This window comes from Leptodactylus fuscus, unplaced genomic scaffold (assembly GCF_031893055.1).
Source record: "Leptodactylus fuscus isolate aLepFus1 unplaced genomic scaffold, aLepFus1.hap2 HAP2_SCAFFOLD_104, whole genome shotgun sequence".
Classification (NCBI taxonomy): domain Eukaryota; kingdom Metazoa; phylum Chordata; class Amphibia; order Anura; family Leptodactylidae; genus Leptodactylus; species Leptodactylus fuscus.
The window spans coordinates 152,734-177,392 of record NW_027439858.1 but is presented as its reverse complement, the minus strand read 5'-3'; the positions used below and the strand labels follow the sequence as shown (position 1 = coordinate 177,392).

Genomic DNA, 24,659 nt, shown 5'->3' with positions numbered 1-24,659 from the left:
TCCTCCCCTGTGTAATATTACACATGTAATACATACTCTGCTCCTCCCCTGTGTAATATCACACATGTAATACAGACTCTGCTCCTCTCCTGTGTAATATCACACATGTAATACAGACTCTGCTCCTCATCCCCCTGTGTAATATCGCACATGTAATACAGACTCTGCTCCTCCTCCTGTGTAATATCGCACATGTAATACAGACTCTGCTCCCCCCTGTGTAATATCACACATGTAATACAGACTCTGCTCCTCCTCCCCCTGTGTAATATCACACAAGTAATACAGACTCTGCTCCTCCCCTGTGTAATATCACACATGTAATACAGACTCTGCCCCTCCTCCCTGTGTAATATCACACATGTAATACAGACTCTGCTCCTCCTCCCCTGTGCAAAATCACACATGTAATACAGATTCTGCTCCTCCTCCCCCTGTGTAATATCACACATGTAATACAGACTCTGCTCCTCCTCCCCCTGTGTAATATCACACAAGTAATACAGACTCTGCTCCACCCCTGTGTAATATCACACATGTAATACAGACTCTGCTCCTCCCCTGTGTAATATCACACATGTAATACAGACTCTGCCCCTCCTCCCTGTGTAATATCACACATGTAATACAGACTCTGCTCCTACTCCCCTGTGTAAAATCACACATGTAATACAGACTCTGTTCCTCCTCCCCCTGTGTAATATCACACATGTAATACAGACTCTGCTCCTCCTCCCCCTGTGTAATATCACACATGTAATACAGACTCTGCTCCTCATTCCCCTGTGTAATATCGCACATGTAATACAGACTCTGCTCCTCCTCCTGTGTAATATCACACATGTAATACAGACTCTGCTCCTCCTCCCCCTGTGTAATATCACACATGTAATACAGACTCTGCTCCTCCTCCCCCTGTGTAATATCACACATGTAATAGACTCTGCTCCCCACTTGTGTAATATCACACATGTAATACAGACTCTCCTTTTCCTCATGTGTAATATCACACATGTAATACAGACTCTGCTCCCCACCTGTGTAATATCGCACATGTAATACAGACTCTGCTCCTCCTCCCCCTGTGTAATATCACACATGTAATACAGACTCTGCTCCTCCTCCCCTGTGTAATATCACACATGTAATACAGACTCTGCTCCTCCCCCTGTGTAATATCACACATGTAATACAGACTCTGCTCCTCCTCCCCTGTGTAATATCACACATGTAATACAGACTCTGCTCCTCCTCCCCTGTGTAATATCACACATGTAATACAGACTCTGCTCCTCCCTCTGTGTAATATCACACATGTAATACAGACTCTGCTCCTCATCCCCCTGTGTAATATCACACATGTAATACAGACTCTGCTCCTCCCTCTGTGTAATATCACACATGTAATACAGACTCTGCTCCTCATCCCCCTGTGTAATATCGCACATGTAATACAGACTCTGCTCCTCCCCCTGTGTAATATCGCACATGTAATACAGACTCTGCTCCTCCCCCTGTGTAATATCACACATGTAATACAGACTCTGCTCCTACTCCCCTGTGTAATATCACACATGTAATACAGACTCGGCTCCCCACCTGTGTAATATCGCACATGTAACACAGACTCTGCTCCTCCTCCTGTGTAATATCACACATGTAATACAGACTCTGCTCCCCACCTGTGTAATATTGCACATGTAATACAGACTCTGCTCCTCCTCCTGTGTAACATCACACATGTAATACAAACTCTGTTTCTCCTCCCCTGTGTAATATGACACATGTAATACAGACTCTGCTCCTCCCCTGTGTAATATCACACATGTAATACAGACTCTGCTCCTCCTCCCCCTGTGTAATATCACACATGTAATACAGACTCTGCTCCTCATCCCCCTGTGCAATATCGCACATGTAATACAGACTCTGCTCCTCCCCCTGTGTAATATCACACATGTAATACAGACTCTGCCCCTCCTCCCTGTGTAATATCACACATGTAATACAGACTCTGCTCCTCCCCTGTGTAATATCACACATGTAATACAGACTCTGCTCCTCGCCTGTGTAATATCACACATGTAATACAGACTCTGCTCCTACTCCCGTGTGTAATATCACACATTTAATACAGACTCTGCTCCTCCTCCCTCTGTGTAATATGACACATGTAATACAGACTCTGCTCCTCCCCTGTGTAATATCACACATGTAATACAGACTCTGCCCCTCCTCCCTGTGTAATATCACACAAGTAATACAGACTCTGCTCCTCCTCCCCCTGTGTAATATCACACATGTAATACAGACTCTGCTCCTCATCCCCCTGTGTAATATCGCACATATAATACAGACTCTGCTCCTCCCCCTGTGTAATATCACACAAGTAATACAGACTCTGCTCCTCCTCCCCCTGTGTAATATCACACATGTAATACAGACTCTGCCCCTCCTCCCTGTGTAATATCACACATGTAATACAGACTCTGCTCCTCCCCTGTGTAATATCACACATGTAATATAGACTCTGCTCCTCCCCCCGTGTAATATCACACATGTAATACAGACTCTGCTCCTCATCCCCCTGTGTAATATCGCACATGTAATACAGACTCTGCTCCTACTCCCCTGTGTAATATCACACATGTAATACAGACTCAGCTCCCCACCTGTGTAATATCGCACATGTAAAACAGACTCTGTTCGTACTCCCCTGTGTAATATCACACATGTAATACAGACTCTGCTCCTACTCCCCTGTGTAATATCACACATGTAATAGACTCTGCTCCTCCTCCTGTGTAATAACACACATGTAATACAGACTCTGCTCCTCCTCCCCCCGTGTAATATTACACATGTAATACAGACTCTGCTCCTCCTCCCCCCGTTTAATATCACACATGTAATACAGACTCTGCTCCTACTCCCCTGTGTAATATCACACATGTAATACAGACTCTGCTCCTCTCCTGTGTAATATCACACATGTAATACAGACTCTGCTCCTCCTCCTGTGTAATATCACACATGTAATACAGACTCTGCTTCTCTCCTGTGTAATATCACACGTTATACAGACTCTGCTCCTACTCCCCTGTGTAATATCACACATGTAATACAGACTCTGCTCCTCCCCCTGTGTGATATCACACATGTAATACAGACTCTGCTCCCCCCTGTGTAATATCACACATGTAATACAGACTCTGCTCCTCCTCCCCTGTGTAATATCACATATGTAATACAGACTCTGCTTCTCTCCTGTGTAATATCACACATGTAATAGACTCTGCTCCCCCCTGTGTAATATCACACATGTAATACAGACTCTGCTCCTCCTCCCCTGTGTAATATCACACATGTAATACAGACTCTGCTCCCCCCTGTGTAATATCACACATGTAATACAGACTCTGCTCCTCATCCCCCTGTGTAATATCGCACATGTAATACAGACTCTGCTCCTCCTCCTGTGTAAAATCACACATGTAATACAAACTCTGCTCCCCCCTGTGTAATATCACACATGTAATACAGACTCTGCTCCTCCTCCCCCTGTGTAATATCACACAAGTAATACAGACTCTGCTCCTCCCCTGTGTAATATCACACATGTAATACAGACTCTGCCCCTCCTCCCTGTGTAATATCACACATGTAATACAGACTCTGCTCCTACTCCCCTGTGTAAAATCACACATGTAATACAGACTCTGCTCCTCCTCCCCCTGTGTAATATCACACATGTAATACAGATTCTGCTCCTCCTCCCCATGTGTAATATCACACAAGTAATACAGACTCTGCTCCTCCCCTGTGTAATATCACACATGTAATACAGACTCTGCCCCTCCACCCTGTGTAATATCACACATGTAATTCAGACTCTGCTCCTACTCCCCTGTGTAAAATCACACATGTAATACAGACTCTGCTCCTCCTCCCCCTGTGTAATATCACACATGTAATACAGACTCTGCTCCTCCCCCTGTGTAATATCACACATGTAATACAGACTCTGCTCCCCCCTGTGTAATATCACACATGTAATACAGACTCTGCTCCTCCTCCCCTGTGTAATATCACACATGTAATACAGACTCTGCTTCTCTCCTGTGTAATATCACACATGTAATACAGACTCTGCTCCTCCTCCCCTGTGTAATATCACACATGTAATACAGACTCTGCTCCCCCCTGTGTAATATCACACATGTAATACAGACTCTGCTCCTCATCCCCCTGTGTAATATCGCACATGTAATACAGATGCTGCTCCTCCTCCTGTGTAAAATCACACATGTAATACAGACTCTGCTCCCCACGTGTGTAATATCGCACATGTAATACAGACTCTGCTCCCCCCTGTGTAATATCACACATGTAATACAGACTCTGCTCCTCCTCCCCCTGTGTAATATCACACAAGTAATACAGACTCTGCTCCTCCCCTGTGTAATATCACACATGTAATACAGACTCTGCCCCTCCTCCCTGTGTAATATCACACATGTAATACAGACTCTGCTCCTACTCCCCTGTGTAAAATCACACATGTAATACAGACTCTGCTCCTCCTCCCCCTGTGTAATATCACACATGTAATACAGACTCTGCCCCTCCTCCCTGTGTAATATCACACATGTAATACAGACTCTGCTCCTACTCCCCTGTTTAAAATCACACATGTAATACAGACTCTGCTCCTCCTCCCCCTGTTTAATATCATACATGTAATACAGACTCTGCTCCTCCTTGTGTAATATCACACATGTAATACAGACTCTGCTCCTCCCCCTGTGTAATATCACAAATGTAATACAGACTCTGCTCCTCCTCCTGTGTAATATCACACATGTAATACAGACTCTGCTCCTCCTCCCCCTGTGTAATATCACACATGCAATAGACTCTGCTCCCCACTTGTGTAATATCACACATGTAATACAGACTCTCCTTTTCCCCATGTGTAATATCACACATGTAATACAGACTCTGCTCCCCACCTGTGTAATATCGCACATATAATACAGACTCTGCTCCTCCTCCCCCTGTGCAATATCACACATGTAATACAGACTCTGCTCCTCCTCCCCTGTGTAATATCACACATGTAATACAGACTCTGCTCCTCCCCCTGTGTAATATCACACATGTAATACAGACTCTGCTCCTCCTCCCCTGTGTAATATCACACATGTAATACAGACTCTGCTCCTCCTCCCCTGTGTAATATCACACATGTAATACAGACTCTGCTCCTCCCCCTGTGTAATATCACACATGTAATACAGACTCTGCTCCTCATCCCCCTGTGTAATATCACACATGTAATACAGACTCTGCTCCTCATCCCCCTGTGTAATATCACACATGTAATACAGACTCTGCTCCTCCTCCCCTGTGTAATATCACACATGTAATACAGACTCTGCTCCTCCCCTGTGTAATATCACACATGTAATACAGACTCTGCTCCTACTCCCCTGTGTAATATCACACATGTAATACAGACTCTGCTCCCCACCTGTGTAATATTGCACATGTAATACAGACTCTGCTCCTCCTCCTGTGTAACATCACACATGTAATACAAACTCTGTTTCTCCTCCCCTTTGTAATATGACACATGTAATACAGACTCTGCTCCTCCCCTGTGTAATATCACACATGTAATACAGACTCTGCTCCTACTCCCCTGTGTAATATCACACATGTAATACAGACTCTGCTCCTCCTCCCCCTGTGTAATATCACACATGTAATACAGACTCTGCTCCTCCTCCCTCTGTGTAATATGACACATGTAATACAGACTCTGCTCCTCCCCTGTGTAATATCACACATGTAATACAGACTCTGCCCCTCCTCCCCGTGTAATATCACACAAGTAATACAGACTCTGCTCCTCCTCCCCCTGTGTAATATCACACATGTAATACAGACTCTGCTCCTCATCCCCCTGTGCAATATCGCACATGTAATACAGACTCTGCTCCTCCCCCTGTGTAATATCACACAAGTAATACAGACTCTGCTCCTCCTCCCCCTGTGTAATATCACACATGTAATACAGACTCTGCCCCTCCTCCCTGTGTAATATCACACATGTAATACAGACTCTGCTCCTACTCCCCTGTGTAAAATCACACATGTAATACAGACTCTGCTCCTCCTCCCCCTGTGTAATATCACACATGTAATACAGACTCTGCTCCTCCTCCCCCTGTGTAATATCACACATGTAATACAGACTCTGCTCCTCATTCCCCTGTGTAATATCGCACATGTAATACAGACTCTGCTCCTCCTCCTGTGTAATATCACACATGTAATACAGACTCTGCTCCTCCTCCCCCTGTGTAATATCACACATGTAATACAGACTCTGCTCCTCCTCCCCCTGTGTAATATCACACATGTAATAGACTCTGCTCCCCACTTGTGTAATATCACACATGTAATACAGACTCTCCTTTTCCCCATGTGTAATATCACACATGTAATACAGACTCTGCTCCCCACCTGTGTAATATCGCACATGTAATACAGACTCTGCTCCTCCTCCCCCTGTGTAATATCACACATGTAATACAGACTCTGCTCCCCCCTGTGTAATATCACACATGTAATACAGACTCTGCTCCTCATCCCCCTGTGTAATATCACACATGTAATACAGATTCTGCTCCTCCCCTGTGTAATATCACACATGTAATACAGACTCTGCTCCTACTCCCCTGTGTAATATCACACATGTAATACAGACTCGGCTCCCCACCTGTGTAATATCGCACATGTAATACAGACTCTGCTCCTCCCCTGTGTAATATCACACATGTAATACAGACTCTGCTCCTACTCCCCTGTGTAATATCACACATGTAATACAGACTCGGCTCCCCACCTGTGTAATATTGCACATGTAATACAGACTCTGCTCCTCCTCCTGTGTAACATCACACATGTAATACAGACTCTGTTTCTCCTCCCCTGTGTAATATGACACATGTAATACAGACTCTGCTCCTTGCCTGTGTAATATCACACATGTAATACAGACTCTGCTCCTACTCCCCTGTGTAATATCACACATGTAATACAGACTCTGCTCCTCCTCCCCCTGTGTAATATGACACATGTAATACAGACTCTGCTCCTCCCCTGTGTAATATCACACATGTAATACAGACTCTGCCCCTCCTCCCTGTGTAATATCACACAAGTAATACAGACTCTGCTCCTCCTCCCCCTGTGTAATATCACACATGTAATACAGACTCTGCTCCTCCCCTGTGTAATATCACACATGTAATACAGACTCTGCCCCTCCTCCCTGTGTAATATCACACATGTAATACAGACTCTGCTCCTCCCCTGTGTAATATCACACATGTAATATAGACTCTGCTCCTCATCCCCCTGTGTAATATCACACATGTAATACAGACTCTGCTCCTCATCCCCCTGTGTAATATCACACATGTAATACAGACTCTGCTCCTACTCCACTGTGTAATATCACACATGTAATACAGACTCTGCTCCCCACCTGTGTAATATCGCACATGTAATACAGACTCTGTTCCTACTCCCCTGTGTAATATCACACATGTAATACAGACTCTGCTCCTACTCTCCTGTGTAATATCACAAATGTAATACAGACTCTGCTCCTCCTCCTGTGTAATATCACACATGTAATAGACTCTGCTCCTCCTCCTGTGTAATATCACACATGTAATACAGACTCTGCTCCTCCTCCCCCCGTGTAATATTACACATGTAATACAGACTCTGCTCCTCCCCCTGTGTAATATCACACATGGAATACAGACTCTGCTCCTACTCCCCTGTGTAATATCACACATGTAATACAGACTCTGCTCCTCTCCTGTGTAATATCACACATGTAATACAGACTCTGCTCCTACTCCCCTGTGTAATATCACACATGTAATACAGACTCTGCTTCTCTCCTGTGTAATATCACACATGTTATACAGACTCTGCTCCCCCCTGTGTAATATCACACATGTAATACAGACTCTGCTCCTCCTCCACTGTGTAATATCACACATGTAATACAGACTCTGCTCCCCCCTGTGTAATATCACACATGTAATACAGACTCTGCTTCTCTCCTGTGTAATATCACACATGTAATACAGACTCTGCTCCTACTCCCCTGTGTAATATCACACATGTAATACAGACTCTGCTCCCCACCTGTGTAATATCACACATGTAATACAGACTCTGCTCCTCCTCCTGTCCTGTGTAATATCACACATGTGATACAGACTGCTCCTCCCCCTGTGTAATATCACACATGTAATACAGACTCTGCTCCCCCCTGTGTAATATCACACATGTAATACAGACTCTGCTCCTCCTCCCCTGTGTAATATCACACATGTAATACAGACTCTGCTCCCCCCTGTGTAATATCACACATGTAATACAGACTCTGCTTCTCTCCTGTGTAATATCACACATGTAATACAGACTCTGCTCCTCCCCTGTGTAATATCACACATGTAATATAGACTCTGCTCCTCATCCCCCTGTGTAATATCACACATGTAATACAGACTCTGCTCCTCCTCCCTGTGTAATATCACACATGTAATACAGACTCTGCTCCTCCCCTGTGTAATATCACACATGTAATATAGACTCTGCTCCTCATCCCCCTGTGTAATATCACACATGTAATACAGACTCTGCTCCTCATCCCCCTGTGTAATATCACACATGTAATACAGACTCTGCTCCTACTCCACTGTGTAATATCACACATGTAATACAGACTCTGCTCCCCACCTGTGTAATATCGCACATGTAATACAGACTCTGTTCCTACTCCCCTGTGTAATATCACACATGTAATACAGACTCTGCTCCTACTCCCCTGTGTAATATCACAAATGTAATACAGACTCTGCTCCTCCTCCTGTGTAATATCACACATGTAATAGACTCTGCTCCTCCTCCTGTGTAATATCACACATGTAATACAGACTCTGCTCCTCCTCCCCCCGTGTAATATTACACATGTAATACAGACTCTGCTCCTCCCCCTGTGTAATATCACACATGGAATACAGACTCTGCTCCTACTCCCCTGTGTAATATTACACATGTAATACAGACTCTGCTCCTCTCCTGTGTAATATCACACATGTAATACAGACTCTGCTCCTACTCCCCTGTGTAATATCACACATGTAATACAGACTCTGCTTCTCTCCTGTGTAATATCACACATGTTATACAGACTCTGCTCCCCCCTGTGTAATATCACACATGTAATACAGACTCTGCTCCTCCTCCACTGTGTAATATCACACATGTAATACAGACTCTGCTCCCCCCTGTGTAATATCACACATGTAATACAGACTCTGCTTCTCTCCTGTGTAATATCACACATGTAATACAGACTCTGCTCCTACTCCCCTGTGTAATATCACACATGTAATACAGACTCTGCTCCCCACCTGTGTAATATCACACATGTAATACAGACTCTGCTCCTCCTCCTGTCCTGTGTAATATCACACATGTGATACAGACTGCTCCTCCCCCTGTGTAATATCACACATGTAATACAGACTCTGCTCCCCCCTGTGTAATATCACACATGTAATACAGACTCTGCTCCCCCCTGTGTAATATCACACATGTAATACAGACTCTGCTTCTCTCCTGTGTAATATCACACATGTAATACAGACTCTGCTCCTCCTCCCCTGTGTAATATCACACATGTAATACAGACTCTGCTTCTCTCCTGTGTAATATCACACATGTAATAGACACTCCTCCCTGTGTAATATCACACATGTAATACAGACTCTGCTTTTCTCCTGTGTAATATCACACATGTAATACAGACTCTGCTTCTCTCCTGTGTAATATCACACATGTAATACAGACTCTGCTCCCCCCTGTGTAATATCACACATGTAATACAGACTCTGCTTCTCTCCTGTGTAATATCACACATGTAATACAGACTCTGCTCCTCCTCCCCTGTGTAATATCACACATGTAATACAGACTCTGCTTCTCTCCTGTGTAATATCACACATGTAATAGACACTCCTCCCTGTGTAATATCACACATGTAATACAGACTCTGCTTTTCTCCTGTGTAATATCACACATGTAATACAGACTCTGCTTCTCTCCTGTGTAATATCACACATGTAATACAGACTCTGCTCCTCCCCTGTGTAATATCACACATGTAATACAGACTCTGCTTCTCTCCTGTGTAATATCACACATGTAATACAGACTCTGCTTCTCTCCTGTGTAATATCACACATGTAATACAGACTCTGCTCCTCCTCCCCTGTGTAATATCACACATGTAATACAGACTCTGCTTCTCTCCTGTGTAATATCGCACATGTAATAGACACTCCTCCCTGTGTAATATCACACATGTAATACAGACTCTGCTTCTCTCCTGTGTAATATCACACATGTAATACAGACTCTGCTTCTCTCCTGTGTAATATCACACATGTAATACAGACTCTGCTCCTCCTCCCCTGTGTAATATCACACATGTAATACAGACTCTGCTTCTCTCCTGTGTAATATCGCACATGTAATAGACACTCCTCCCTGTGTAATATCACACATGTGATACAGATGTTCCCAGGTGTTATCTTACATGAGTAGTAATGACATTGCAGACAACTAGGGGTGACAGTAGGAGTTCTGTGCAGTATCAGTTGTCGGCTCTCTCAGCTGGCCATTAATGTGACTGCCCCCCCCTCCTCCGCACTCCGCAGCTGCCCCCACATCCCAGAGTACAAGGCCAAGCATCCCGGGGCTGAGGGCAGAGGTGGGAGAAGAAGCCCAGGTACCTTGTTTTTTGGCAGGCATCTCGCCGCTCCGAGGACACTTCATAATCTCTTAATCTCCCGCAACATCTGGTGCATAATCAGGTTTAAAGGGGATTTCAGGCCCAGGGGGATTGTGGGGATTGTGGTCCGGTGACGTGACCTGGTGACAAGAGAGGCACACACATAAAGGGTTAATCAGGATAGACAGGTCAGTGACACGTATGACAGCCACAGCCCACATGGGTACCAAGCAGCTAGTATAATAATAACATACATAATCTACAGGCCTGTAGCGTGCAATCACACTGCCCCAATGTAATACCGTCACACCGCTCCATGGTAATACCGCCACACTGCCCCAATGTAATACCGTCACACCGCTCCATGGTAATACCGCCACACTGCCCCAATGTAATACCGCCACACCGCTCCATGGTAATACCGCCACACTGCAACAAAGGTAATACCGCAATACTGCCCCAAGGTAATACCGCCACACTGCCCCAAGGTAATACCGCCACACCGCTCCATGGTAATACCGCCACACTGCTCCATGGTAATACCGCCACACTGCTCCATGGTAATACCGCAATACTGACACAAGGTAATACCGCCACACCGCTCCATGGTAATACCGCCACACTGCTCCATGGTAATACCGCCACACCGCTCCATGGTAATACCGCCACACTGCTCCATGGTAATACTGCCACACTGCTCCATGGTAATACCGCCACACTGCTCCATGGTAATACCGCCACACTGCTCCATGGTAATACCGCCACACTGACACAAGGTAATACTGCCACACCGCTCCATGGTAATACCGCCACACTGCTCCATGGTAATACCGCCACACTGACACAAGGTAATACCGCCACACCGCTCCATGGTAATACCGCCACACTGCTCCATGGTAATACTGCCACACTGCTCCATGGTAATACCGCCACACTGCTCCATGGTAATACCGCCACACTGACACAAGGTAATACTGCCACACCGCTCCATGGTAATACCGCCACACTGCTCCATGGTAATACCGCCACACTGCTCCATGGTAATACCGCCACACTGCTCCATGGTAATACCGCAATACTGACACAAGGTAATACTGCCACACCGCTCCATGGTAATACCGCCACACTGCCCCAATGTAATACCGCCACACCGCTCCATGGTAATACCGCCACACTGCAACAAAGGTAATACCGCAATACTGCCCCAAGGTAATACCGCCACACTGCCCCAAGGTAATACCGCCACACCGCTCCATGGTAATACCGCCACACTGCTCCATGGTAATACCGCAATACTGACACAAGGTAATACCGCCACACCGCTCCATGGTAATACCGCCACACTGCTCCATGGTAATACCGCAATACTGACACAAGGTAATACCGCCACACCGCTCCATGGTAATACCGCCACACTGCTCCATGGTAATACCGCAATACTGACACAAGGTAATACCGCCACACCGCTCCATGGTAATACCGCCACACTGCTCCATGGTAATACCGCCACACTGCTCCATGGTAATACCGCCACACTGCTCCATGGTAATACCGCCACACTGCTCCATGGTAATACCGCCACACTGCTCCATGGTAATACCGCCACACTGCTCCATGGTAATACCGCCACACTGCTCCATGGTAATACCGCAATACTGACACAAGGTAATACCGCCACACCGCTCCATGGTAATACCGCCACACTGCTCCATGGTAATACCGCCACACTGCTCCATGGTAATACCGCAATACTGACACAAGGTAATACCGCCACACTGCTCCATGGTAATACCGCCACACCGCTCCATGGTAATACCGCAATACTGCCCCATGGTAATACCGCCACACTGCTCCATGGTAATACCGCCACACCGCTCCATGGTAATACCGCCACACTGCTCCATGGTAATACCGCCACACTGCTCCATGGTAATACCGCCACACTGCTCCATGGTAATACCGCCACACTGCTCCATGGTAATACCGCCACACTGCTCCATGGTAATACCGCCACACTGCTCCATGGTAATACCGCCACACTGCTCCATGGTAATACCGCAATACTGACACAAGGTAATACCGCCACACCGCTCCATGGTAATACCGCCACACTGCTCCATGGTAATACCGCCACACTGCTCCATGGTAATACCGCAATACTGACACAAGGTAATACCGCCACACTGCTCCATGGTAATACCGCCACACTGCTCCATGGTAATACCGCCACACTGCTCCATGGTAATACCGCCACACTGCTCCATGGTAATACCGCCACACCGCTCCATGGTAATACCGCAATACTGCCCCAAGGTAATACCGCCACACCGCTCCATGGTAATACCGCAATACTGCCCCAAGGTAATACTGCCACACTGCTCCATGGTAATACCGCCACACTGCTCCATGGTAATACCGCCACACTGCTCCATGGTAATACCGCAATACTGACACAAGGTAATACCGCCACACCGCTCCATGGTAATACCGCCACACTGCTCCATGGTAATACCGCCACACTGCTCCATGGTAATACCGCAATACTGACACAAGGTAATACCGCCACACTGCTCCATGGTAATACCGCCACACTGCTCCATGGTAATACCGCCACACTGCTCCATGGTAATACCGCCACACTGCTCCATGGTAATACCGCCACACCGCTCCATGGTAATACCGCAATACTGCCCCAAGGTAATACCGCCACACCGCTCCATGGTAATACCGCAATACTGCCCCAAGGTAATACTGCCACACTGCTCCATGGTAATACCGCCACGCCGCCCCAAGGTAATACTGCCACACTGCCCCAAGGTAATACCGCAATACTGACACAAGGTAATACTGCCACACCACTCCATGGTAATACCGCCACGCCGCCCCAAGGTAATACCGCAATACTGTCCTAAAGTAATACCGCCACACCACTCCATGGTAATATGGGCACGCCGCCCCATTGTAATATGGCCACACCGCCCCATGGTAATACGGCCACACCACCCCATGGTAATACGGCCACACCGCCCCATGGTAATACGGCCACACCGCCCCATGGTAATACGGCCACACCGCCCCATGGTAATACGGCCACACTGCTCCATGGTAATACCGCCACACTGCCCCAAAGGTAATACCGCAATACTGACCCAAGGTAATACTGCCACGCCGCCCCAAGGTAATACCGCCACACTGCTCCATGGTAATACCGCCACACCGCTCCATGGTAATACCGAAACACTGCTCCATGGTAATACCGCCACACTGCTTCATGGTAATACCGCAATACTGCCCCAAGGTAATACCGCCACACCGCTCCATGGTAATACCGCCACACCGCTCCATGGTAATACCGCAATACTGCCCCAAGGTAATACTGCCACACTGCTCCATGGTAATACCGCCACGCCGCCCCAAGGTAATACTGCCACACTGCCCCAAGGTAATACCGCAATACTGACACAAGGTAATACTGCCACACCACTCCATGGTAATACCGCCACGCCGCCCCAAGGTAATACCGCAATACTGTCCTAAAGTAATACCGCCACACCACTCCATGGTAATATGGGCACGCCGCCCCATTGTAATATGGCCACACCGCCCCATGGTAATACGGCCACACCGCCCCATGGTAATACGGCCACACCGCCCCATGGTAATACGGCCACACCGCCCCATGGTAATACGGCCACACTGCTCCATGGTAATACCGCCACACTGCCCCAAAGGTAATACCGCAATACTGACCCAAGGTAATACTGCCACGCCGCCCCAAGGTAATACCGCCACACTGCTCCATGGTAATACCGCCACACCGCTCCATGGTAATACCGAAACACTGCTCCATGGTAATACCGCCACGCCGCCCCAAGGTAATACCGCCACACTGCTCCATGGTAATACCGCCACACTGCTCCATGGTTATACCGCCACACCGCCCCAAGGTAATACCGCCACACTGCTCCATGGTAGTACCGCCACACTGCTCCATGGTAATACCGCCACACTTCCCCAAGGTAATACCACAATACTGCCCCAAGGTAATACCGCCACACTGCTCCATGGTAATACCGCCACACTGCTCCATGGTTATACCGCCACACCGCCCCAAGGTAATACCGCCACACTGCTCCATGGTAGTACCGCCACACTGCTCCATGGTAATACCGCCACACTTCCCCAAGGTAATACCGCAATACTGCCCCAAGGTAATACCGCCACGCCGCCCCAAGGTAATACGGCCACACCGCCCCAAGGTAATACCGCCACACCGCCCCAAGACAATACCGCCACACCGCCCCAAGGTAATGCCACCACACCGCCCCATAGTAATTCTACCACACTGCTTCATGGTAATACCGTAACACCACCCCAAGGTAATGCTGCCAAATGACTACAAGGTAATATCACAACACTGGCCGAAGGTAATACTGCCACAACGCCCCAAAGTAATACTGCCACACCGCTCCAAGGTAATACCACAACACTGCTCTAAGGTAATACTGCAACACCACCCCAAGGTAATATCACCACACTGTTATGAGCAAATACAGCCACACCACTACAGTACAAAGTAATTTCGCCACACCATTCTGAGGTAATACCACAAGACTGTTCTCAGGTAATACTGCAATACCGCTCTATGGTAATACAGCAACACTTCTCTAAACAACACCATTACACTATTCAAGACAATACCGCAACACTGCTACAAAATAATATGACTGAAACGAGTCCAGAAGGGGTAGTCTGCTGGGGAACGGGTGGAGCAGCCAGGGAAGGTATACAAGGTCAATATGGAGCTGAGCTACTTACTACATGAGTCACAGGTATCTGTATTTATTATATGGCACATATACTCTCTTACTATATACTATATATACTCTCTTTTCTCACTCTGGACCAACACAAACAACAGAGAAAAAAAGACAAAGTGGACAGAACTTCACAGAAAACTGGAAAAAATTGGCTGGACAAAATTGTTGGGACCTTTTCACAATTGTGGGTAAATAACTTTGTTTATAGCCTGTGGTGCTGGTTCAGACTCCCCTGTGGCAAATAACAGGTGTGGACAATATAAGAATCCCCCTGACACCATATATATATAAAGGATACAAGTAACAGGTGTGGGAGATATAAGAATCCCCCCCTGACACCAGATATAAATAATACAAGTAACAGGTGTGGGCAGTATAAGAATCCCCCTTACACCAGATACAAAGGATACAAGTAACAGGTGTGGGCAATATAAGAATCCCCCCTGACACCAGCTAGAAAGGATACAAGTATCGGGTGTGGGCAGTATAAGAATCCCACTGACATCAGATACATAGGATACAAGTAACATATGTGGGCAGTATAAGAATCCCCCTGACACCAGATACAAAGGATACAAGTAACAGGTGTGGGCAGTATAAGAATCCCCCTGAAACCAGATATAAAGGATACAGGTAACAGGTGTGGGCAGTATAAGAATCCCCCTGAAACCAGATACAAAGGATACAAGTAACAGGTGTGAGCAGTATAAGAATCCCCCTGACACCAGATACATAGGATACAAGTAACAGGTGTAGACAGTATAAGAATCCCCCTGACACCAAATACAAAAGATACAAGTAACAGGTGTGGTCAGTATAAGAATCTCCCCTGACACCAGATACAAAGGATACATGTAACATATGTGGGCAGTATAAGAATCCCCCTGTTACCAGATACAAAGGATACAAGTAACAGGTGTGAGCAGTATAAGAATCCCCCTGACACCAGATACATAGGATACAAGTAACAGGTGTAGACAGTATAAGAATCCCCCTGACACCAGATACAAAAGATGCAAGTAACAGGTGTGGGCAGTATAAGAATCTCCCCTGACACCAGATTCAAAGCATACAAGTAACAGGTGTGGGCTGTATAACAATAACCCCTGACACCAGATACAAGTAACAGGTGTGAGCAGAATAAGAATCCCCCCGACACCAATTACAAAAGATACAAGTAACAGGTTTAGACAGTATAAGAATCCCCTGACACCAGATACAAAGGATACAGGTAACAGGTGTGGGCAGTATAAGAATCCCCCCTGACACCAGATACAAGTAACAGGTGTAGAAAGTAAAATAATCCCCTGACACCATATATAAAGGATACAAGTAACAGCTGTGGGCAGTATAAGAATCCCCCTGAAACCAGATATAAAGGATACAGGTAACAGGTGTGGGCAGTATAAGAATCCCCCTGTTACCAGATACAAGTAACAGGTGTGGGCAGTATAAGAATCCCCCTGACACCAGATACATAGGATACAAGTAACAGGTGTAGACAGTATAAGAATCCCCCTGACACCAAATACAAAAGATACAAGTAACAGGTTTAGACAGTATAAGAATCCCCTGACACCAGATACAAAAGATACAAGTAACAGGTGTGGTCAGTATAAGAATCTCCCCTGACACCAGATACAAAGGATGCAAGTAACAGGTGTGGGCAGTATAAGAATCTCCCCTGACACCAGATTCAAAGCATACAAGTAACAGGTGTGGGCTGTATAACAATAACCCCTGACACCAGATACAAGTAACAGGTGTGAGCAGAATAAGAATCCCCCCGACACCAATTACAAAAGATACAAGTAACAGGTTTAGACAGTATAAGAATCCCCTGACACCAGATACAAAGGATACAGGTAACAGGTGTGGGCAGTATAAGAATCCCCCCTGACACCAGATACAAGTAACAGGTGTAGAAAGTAAAATAATCCCCTGACACCATATATAAAGGATACAAGTAACAGCTGTGGGCAGTATAAGAATCCCCCTGAAACCAGATATAAAGGATACAGGTAACAGGTGTGGGCAGTATAAGAATCCCCCCCTGACACCAGATACAAAGGATATAAGTAACAGGTGTGAGCAGTATAAGAATCCCGCCTGACACCAGATACATAGGATACAAGTAACAGGTATGGGCAGTATAAGAATTCCCCTGACACCAGATACATAGGATACAAGTAACAGGTGTGGGCAGTATAAGAATCCCCGCTAATAGCAGATACAAAGGATAGAGGTAACAGGTGTGAGCAGTATACAAATCCCCCTGACACCAGATACAAAACATACAAGTAACAAGTGTGGGCAGTATAAGAATACCACTGACACCAGATACAAAGGATACAAGTAACAGGTGTGGGCAGTATAAGAATCCCACTGACACCAGATACAAAGGATACAAGTAACAGGTGTGGGCAGTATAAGAATCCCACTGACACCAGATACAAAGGATACAAGTAACAGGTGTGGGCAGTATAAGAATACCACTGACACCAGATACAAAGGATAGAGGTAACAGGTGTGGGCAGTTTAAGAATCCCACTGACACCAGATACAAAGGATACAAGTAACAGGTGTGGGCAGTATAAGAATCCCCCTGACACCAGATACCAAAGATACAACTAACAGGTGTGGGTAGTATAAGCACTAAGCATGGAAGACAAAAAGAGGAGAATTTTACACCCCATGATCCTGTAACGAATCGCACTAGATGTGGTCGGAAAAGAAGAGCTGATAAGAGGTGAAGGATAGTCCGGATGGTGGAGGAGCAGCCCCAACCAAGTGCCAGAGACATGCAAGTGTCCTGTAGGCTCAGGGGGCATCAGTGTCAGGAGACCCCACTCCGGGCAGACAGAAAAAAGGCAAATTCCATCTGGGACAACGTCTTGTGGACAGAGGAGACCAAGACAGAGTGTTTTACCAAAGACCATCAATCTAGTGATTACTGAGACCAACAATAAGAAGAGCGCCGGATCAGCAGTAACATATAGGGGAGGGAGTATCTCACACTGTATATACTGTATATATCACATAGGGGGTATATTCCCCCTCACACTGTATATACTCCCTCTATATACTGTATATACTCCCTCTATATACTGTATATATTACATAGGGTATAAATTCCCTCTCACACTGTATATACTCCCTCTATATACTGTATATATTCCCTCTCACACTGTATATACTGTATATATCACATAGGGGGTATATTCCCTCTCACACTGTATATACTCCCTCTATATACTGTATATATTCCCTCTCACAAAGTATATACTCCCTCTATATAATGTATATATTCCCCTTCACATTGTATATACTGTATATATCACATAGGGGGTATATTCCCTCTCACACTGTATATACTCCCTCTATATACTGTATATATTCCCTCTCACACTGTATATACTCCCTCTATATACTCTTAATATTCCCACTCACACTGTATATACTCCCTCTATATAATGTATATATCCCCCTTCACACTGTATATACTGTATATATCACATAGGGGGTATATTCCCTCTCACACTGTATATACTCCCTCTATATAATGTATATATTCCCTCTCACACTGTATATACTCCCTCTATATAATGTATATATTCCCACTCACACTGTATATACTCCCTCTATATAATGTATATATTCCCCTTCACACTGTATATACTGTATATATCACATAGGGGGTATATTCCCTCTCACACTGTATATACTCCCTCTATATACTGTATATATTCCCTCTCACACTGTATATACTCCCTCTATATAATGTATATATTCCCTCTCACACTGTATATACTGTATATATCACATAGGGGGTATATTCCCCCTCACACTGTATATACTCCCTCTATATACTGTATATATTCCCTCTCACACTGTATATACTGTATATATTCCCCCTCACACTGTATATACTCCCCCTCACACTGTATATACTGTATATACTCCCTCTCACACTGTATATATTCTCTCTATACTCCGCCTCACACTGTATATACTCCCTCTATATACTGTATATACTCCCCCTCACACTGTATATATTCCCTCTCACACTGTATATACTCCCCCTCACACTGTATATACTCCCCCTCACACTGTATATACTCCCTCTATATACTGTATATATTCCCTCTCACACTGTATATACTCCCCCTATATACTGTATATATTCCCCCTCACACTGTATATACTCCCTCTCACACTGTATATATTCTCTCTATACTCTGCCTCACACTGTATATACTCCCTCTATATACTGTATATACTCCCCCTCAAACTGTATATACTCCCTCTATATACTGTATATATTCCCTCTCACACTGTATATACTGTATATATTCCCCCTCACACTGTATATACTCCCCCTCACACTGTATATACTGTATATACTCCCTCTCACACTGTATATATTCTCTCTATACTCCGCCTCACACTGTATATACTCCCTCTATATACTGTATATATTCCCTCTCACACTGTATATACTCCCTCTATATACTGTATATACTCCCCCTCACACTGTATATACTCCCCCTCACACTGTATATACTCCGCCTCACACTGTATATACTCCCTCTATATACTGTATATACTCCGCCTCACACTGTATATACTCCCCCTCACACTGTATATACTCCCTCTCACACTGTATATACTCCCTCTCACACTGTATATATTCTCTCTATATACTGTATATACTCCCTCTCACACTGTATATATTCTCTCTATATACTGTATATACTCCGCCTCACACTGTATATACTGTATATACTCCCTCTCACACTGTATATACTCCCTCTCACACTGTATATACTCCCTCTCACACTGTATATATTCTCTCTATATACTGTATATACTCCCTCTCACACTGTATATATTCTCTCTATATACTGTATATACTCCGCCTCACACTGTATATACTGTATATACTCCCTCTCACACTGTATATACTCCCCCTCACACTGTATATACTCCCTCTATATACTGTATATACTCCCCCTCACACTGTATATATTCCCTCTCACACTGTATATATTCCCCCTCACACTGTATATACTCCCTCTCACACTGTATATATTCTCTCTATATACTGTATATATTCCCTCTCACACTGTATATACTCCCCCTCACACTGTATATACTCCCTCTATATACTGTATATATTCCCTCTCACACTGTATATACTGTATATATTCCCCCTCACACTGTATATACTCCCCCTCACACTGTATATACTGTATATACTCCCTCTCACACTGTATATATTCTCTCTATACTCCGCCTCACACTGTATATATTCCCTCTCACACTGTATATACTCCCTCTATATACTGTATATACTCCCCCTCACACTGTATATACTCCCTCTATATACTGTATATACTCCCTCTCACACTGTATATATTCTCTCTATACTCCGCCTCACACTGTATATACTCCCTCTATATACTGTATATATTCCCTCTCACACTGTATATACTCCCTCTATATACTGTATATACTCCCCCTCACACTGTATATACTCCCCCTCACACTGTATATACTCCGCCTCACACTGTATATACTCCCTCTATATACTGTATATACTCCCCCTCACACTGTATATACTCCCCCTCACACTGTATATACTCCCTCTCACACTGTATATACTCCCTCTCACACTGTATATATTCTCTCTATATACTGTATATACTCCCTCTCACACTGTATATATTCTCTCTATATACTGTATATACTCCGCCTCACACTGTATATACTGTATATACTCCCTCTCACACTGTATATACTCCCCCTCACACTGTATATACTCCCTCTATATACTGTATATACTCCCCCTCACACTGTATATATTCCCTCTCACACTGTATATATTCCCCCTCACACTGTATATACTCCCTCTCACACTGTATATATTCTCTCTATATACTGTATATATTCCCTCTCACACTGTATATACTCCCCCTCACACTGTATATACTCCCTCTATATACTGTATATATTCCCTCTCACACTGTATATACTGTATATATTCCCCCTCACACTGTATATACTCCCCCTCACACTGTATATACTGTATATACTCCCTCTCACACTGTATATATTCTCTCTATACTCCGCCTCACACTGTATATATTCCCTCTCACACTGTATATACTCCCTCTATATACTGTATATACTCCCCCTCACACTGTATATACTCCCCCTCACACTGTATATACTCCGCCACACACTGTATATACTCCCTCTATATACTGTATATACTCCCCCTCACACTGTATATACTCCCCCTCACACTGTATATACTCCCTCTCACACTGTATATACTCCCCCTCACACTGTATATATTCCCTCTCACACTGTATATATTCCGCCTCACACTGTATATACTCCCCCTCACACTGTATATACTCCCTCTCACACTGTATATATTCTCTCTATATACTGTATATACTCCCCCTCACACTGTATATACTCCCTCTATATACTGTATATATTCCCTCTCACACTGTATATACTGTATATACTCCCCCTCACACTGTATATACTCCCCCTCACACTGTATATACTCCCTCTCACACTGTATATATTCTCTCTATACTCCGCCTCACACTGTATATACTCCCTCTATATACTGTATATATTCCCCCTCACACTGTATATACTCCGCCTCACACTGTATATACTCCCCCTCACACTGTATATACTCCGCCTCACACTGTATATACTCCCCCTCACACTGTATATACTCCGCCTCACACTGTATATACTCCCCCTCACACTGTATATACTCCCCCTATATACTGTATATACTCCCCCTCACACTGTATATACTCCCCCTCACACTGTATATACTCCCCCTATATACTGTATATACTCCCCCTCACACTGTATATACTCCCCCTCACACTGTATATACTCCCCCTATATACTGTATATACTCCCCCTCACACTGTATATACTCCCTCTATATACTGTATATATTCCCCCTCACACTGTATATACTCCGCCTCACACTGTATATACTCCCCTCACAATGTATATACTCCCCCTATATACTGTATATACTCCCCCTCACACTGTATATATTCCCCCTCACACTGTATATACTCCCCCTATATACTGTATATACTCCCCCTCACACTGTATATACTCCCCCTCACACTGTATATACTCCCCCTCACACTGTATATACTGTATATACTCCCCCTCACACTGTATATACTCCCCCTCACACTGTATATACTGTATATACTCCCTCTCACACTGTATATATTCTCTCTATACTCCGCCTCACACTGTATATACTCCCTCTATATACTGTATATATTCCCCCTCACACTGTATATACTCCCCCTCACACTGTATATACTCCGCCTCACACTGTATATACTCCCTCTCACACTGTATATACTCCCCCTCACACTGTATATACTCCCCCTCACACTGTATATACTCCCCCTCACACTGTATATACTCCCTCTATATACTGTATATACTCCCCCTCACACTGTATATACTCCCTCTATTTACTGTATATACTCCGCCTCACACTGTATATACTCCCCCTCACACTGTATATACTCCCCCTCACACTGTATATACTCCCCCTCACACTGTATATACTCCCCCTCACACTGTAAATACTCCCTCTATATACTGTATATACTCCCCCTCACACTGTATATACTGTATATATTCCCCCTCACACTGTATATACTGTATATACTCCCCCTCACACTGTATATACTGTATATACTCCGCCTCACACTGTATATACTCCCCCTCACACTGTATATACTCCCCCTCACACTGTATATACTCCCTCTATATACTCCCCCTCACACTGTAAATACTCCCTCTATATACTGTATATACTCCCCCTCACACTGTATATACTGTATATATTCCCCCTCACACTGTATATACTGTATATACTCCCCCTCACACTGTATATACTGTATATACTCCCCCTCACACTGTATATACTCCCCCTCACACTGTATATACTGTATATACTCCCTCTCACACTGTATATACTCCCCCTCACACTGTATATACTCCCTCTCACACTGTATATACTCCCCCTCACACTGTATATACTCCCCCTCACACTGTATATATTCCCCCTCACACTGTATATACTCCCCCTATATACTGTATATACTCCCTCTCACACTGTATATACTCCCCCTCACACTGTATATATTCCCCCTCACACTGTATATACTCCCCCTCACACTGTATATACTCCCTCTCACACTGTATATATTCCCTCTCACACTGTATATACTCCCCCTCACACTGTATATATTCCCCCTCACACTGTATATACTCCCCCTCACACTGTATATATTCTCTCTATACTCCGCCTCACACTGTATATACTCCCCCTATATACTGTATATACTCCCTCTCACACTGTATATACTCCCCCTCACACTGTATATATTCCCCCTCACACTGTATATACTCCCCCTCACACTGTATATACTCCCCCTATATACTGTATATATTCCCCCTCACACTGTATATACTCCCCCTCACACTGTATATACTCGCCCTATATACTGTATATATTCCCCCTCACACTGTATATACTCCCCCTATATACTGTATATATTCCCCCTCACACTGTATATACTCCCCCTCACACTGTATATACTCCCCCTATATACTGTATATATTCCCCCTCACACTGTATATACTCCCCCTCACACTGTATATACTCCCCCTCACACTGTATATACTGTATATACTCCCCCTCACACTGTATATACTCCCTCTCACACTGTATATACTCCCCCTCACACTGTATATACTCCCCCTCACACTGTATATACTGTATATACTCCCCCTCACACTGTATATACTCCCCCTCACACTGTATATACTCCCCCTCACACTGTATATACTCCCCCTCACACTGTATATAC

General features: G+C 44.7%; 1 protein-coding gene across 1 annotated transcript in view; it reads right to left on the bottom strand.

The window, feature by feature from the left end:
* Positions 1-10,974, bottom strand: part of LOC142186458 (disks large homolog 1-like) — a 160,412-nt gene extending 149,438 nt beyond the window's left edge. The window contains exon 1 of the mRNA XM_075261291.1: positions 10,893-10,974. Coding sequence (XP_075117392.1) covers positions 10,893-10,935 — 43 coding nt within the window. The 5' untranslated portion in view covers positions 10,936-10,974. The remainder of the gene's footprint in view (positions 1-10,892) is intronic.
* Positions 10,975-24,659: the final 13,685 nt, after the last annotated feature.